Here is a 1,992-nt window from a genome sequence, read left to right as displayed (position 1 = left end):
CAAGCTTTGTCAGTTGGCGTGCCGAGTCGAATACCAATTCGAAAGCTGGCAAGCTAGCAAGAGCATTGGCGCGAGTGATGTTTAAAGTCAAATTGTTCCATCTGTCCGGCTTGAGGTTGAAACGAAACACCAAGAAAGCTGAAAGCCATGCCATCATCGCCACAATTGACTTGGCAACCTTCCCATGGGTTTTTCTTTTCTCCGCAATCCGTCACAGGGGTATGGCATAATCATTCGACCTGAATTCATCGAGCGGTTGGCTTTTGTAAAAAGCTGTTACCAATTCCAGGTGTAGCCTTTGGCCACCTGCCGTGCCCGGTTGCGCAACAGGCACGTCCTCAGCTTTGTCAGGTCAGGGTCATTTATACCCTGCTCTTTTTTCTTGGCTCCATGACCTTTTTGGGATATGCACGCATATATGTGTGTCCTGTCCTGTCTTGTACGATTTGTTTGTGCAGCAATACAATGCCAGAACGTGACTGACCAGTGCAAACAGTGTCGTGTCCTCATACGACTTCGGTCACACGAGGACAATGACGGTACTCGAGCAGAGGAAGAAGCATTCGCCCTCCTCCCCCCCCCCGCTGATACCAGTTGATCGTAGGCCATGTCAGGACATGAGCCGGAATTTTTTCCACAATGATAATTGACGACAATTTGTTTTACTCGTATTGAGCACAATTTTTTCTCTTCATTCAAAATACAACAACAAGTGCAAACAGGGAGGGGTCTGGTGATTGATGTAGGCAAATAAAATGTCAGAAAAAAAAACGCAGAAGAAGCTGTAAAGCTTAAATAACAAAGAAGAAGAAAATTTTGAATTGAACAAACAAAAAATAAATAAATAAAAAAACCAAAAAAAAATAACAACAAGAAATTGTCAAATTGGTGATTGCACGTGACTGAGCAGCAGACAGTGCAGTCGAGCTGTTTCGTTTTTCAGTACATTCAGTTGAGCTTTGAGTTTCAAATTTTCCTGTTCAAGCATCGCTGCCCGTAGGGCGATTTCTTCTTCTTTTGCCCGGCGTGCATCTCTCGAACGTTTGGCCGCTTCGTTGTTGCGTCGTCGACGTTCCCAATAAGCTTCATCCTTGACAATAGCCTTCATTTAATTTATTCATTTCTTGTACAGCTTAATTATTTAATCAACAAGTTGTTCTTACCTTTGTGGAATCGGATGATGATGATGATGATGATTTTTGTTGCTTTCTGGTCAAAGTTTGCTGTTGATCGTGTTGGTTACGTTTCGCATCGGCACGTCGACGACGTTGCAAAGCCGACATTGCCAAAAACGACGTGCCTGCAAGCATCATCGCGTGATGCTGAGGTTCTCCAGCGAAAGCACTGGCCAAGATACTGCTATTTATTAGCTGCTGTTGGAGCTGTTGCAACTGGGTGCTGCTGGTGCTGGTGTTGATGTTGTTGATGATGATGATGTGCTGCATCTTGTTGCTGTTGTGATGACTCAGGTAATGATGAAGCTGAATTTTGTCGTTGTTCTTCGGCAGCATTTAGCAAAAAGCCGAACGGCCTGAACAAAGCCAGTGGGGTGGTGATTGGAGTGGGACTTCCAGAAAATGACGACGTATTTTCGCATTTGACTTCAATTGAATCTTCTTCGTCAGCTTTTTTCGTCGAAGAATTCAACACGTCCTCCTCTTCTTCCATGCTTTTTTTTTAAATTTTCTTCCTAACGACAGCTTTTTTCCGCTTTTCTCTTGTGAATTCTCCTCTGCAAGATCAAATATGCAGTGGTTGCGCTAAAATGTCCACTTGGAGACGATCCTCAATCACTGTGCAGCTAGCAAATGACCCGACAGCAGCCGCGCGAGTCGATCATCCCAAAGCCCCATTTGATGACCACTGGTTCCATCGATTTGATTGTGTCGCGCCTACAGTTGACTCCGCCAGAATGATGCAACCGCTCGAGCCTAATCTTGCATAATGTGGCAACGGGCTTCCCGGGGTCCTCTCGCCCTTGATGACACCTGA

General features: G+C 45.1%; 3 protein-coding genes across 3 annotated transcripts; all 3 read right to left on the bottom strand.

Annotated features, from left to right (window-relative positions):
* Positions 1–276: 276 nt before the first annotated feature.
* On the bottom strand, positions 277–609 carry Tsp_13566 (hypothetical protein). The gene has a single exon (XM_003367175.1). It carries the CDS (start codon positions 607–609, stop codon positions 277–279), a length of 333 nt encoding a protein of 110 aa, XP_003367223.1.
* Positions 610–880: 271 nt separating this feature from the next.
* On the bottom strand, positions 881–1,108 carry Tsp_13565 (cell death specification protein 2). The gene has a single exon (XM_003367174.1). The coding sequence runs from the start codon at positions 1,106–1,108 to the stop codon at positions 881–883; it is 228 nt and encodes a 75-aa protein (XP_003367222.1).
* A 251-nt stretch (positions 1,109–1,359) lies between these two features.
* Positions 1,360–1,668, bottom strand: Tsp_13564 (conserved hypothetical protein). Its single transcript, XM_003367173.1, has one exon. The coding sequence runs from the start codon at positions 1,666–1,668 to the stop codon at positions 1,360–1,362; it is 309 nt and encodes a 102-aa protein (XP_003367221.1).
* Positions 1,669–1,992: the final 324 nt, after the last annotated feature.

Source organism: Trichinella spiralis (assembly GCF_000181795.1).
Source record: "Trichinella spiralis strain ISS 195 chromosome Unknown Scfld4707, whole genome shotgun sequence".
Taxonomy (NCBI): Eukaryota; Metazoa; Nematoda; class Enoplea; order Trichinellida; family Trichinellidae; genus Trichinella; species Trichinella spiralis.
Note: the sequence above shows the minus strand (reverse complement) of the source record. Positions and strands in the feature narration are given on the sequence as shown.

What these genes read in the sequence shown, in the direction of transcription:
- Tsp_13566 (XM_003367175.1), bottom strand. Translation starts at nt 609, where the DNA reads ATGGCCTACGATCAACTGGTATCAGCGGGGGGGGGGAGGAGGGCGAAT.
- Tsp_13565 (XM_003367174.1), bottom strand. Translation starts at nt 1,108, where the DNA reads ATGAAGGCTATTGTCAAGGATGAAGCTTATTGGGAACGTCGACGACGC.
- Tsp_13564 (XM_003367173.1), bottom strand. Translation starts at nt 1,668, where the DNA reads ATGGAAGAAGAGGAGGACGTGTTGAATTCTTCGACGAAAAAAGCTGAC.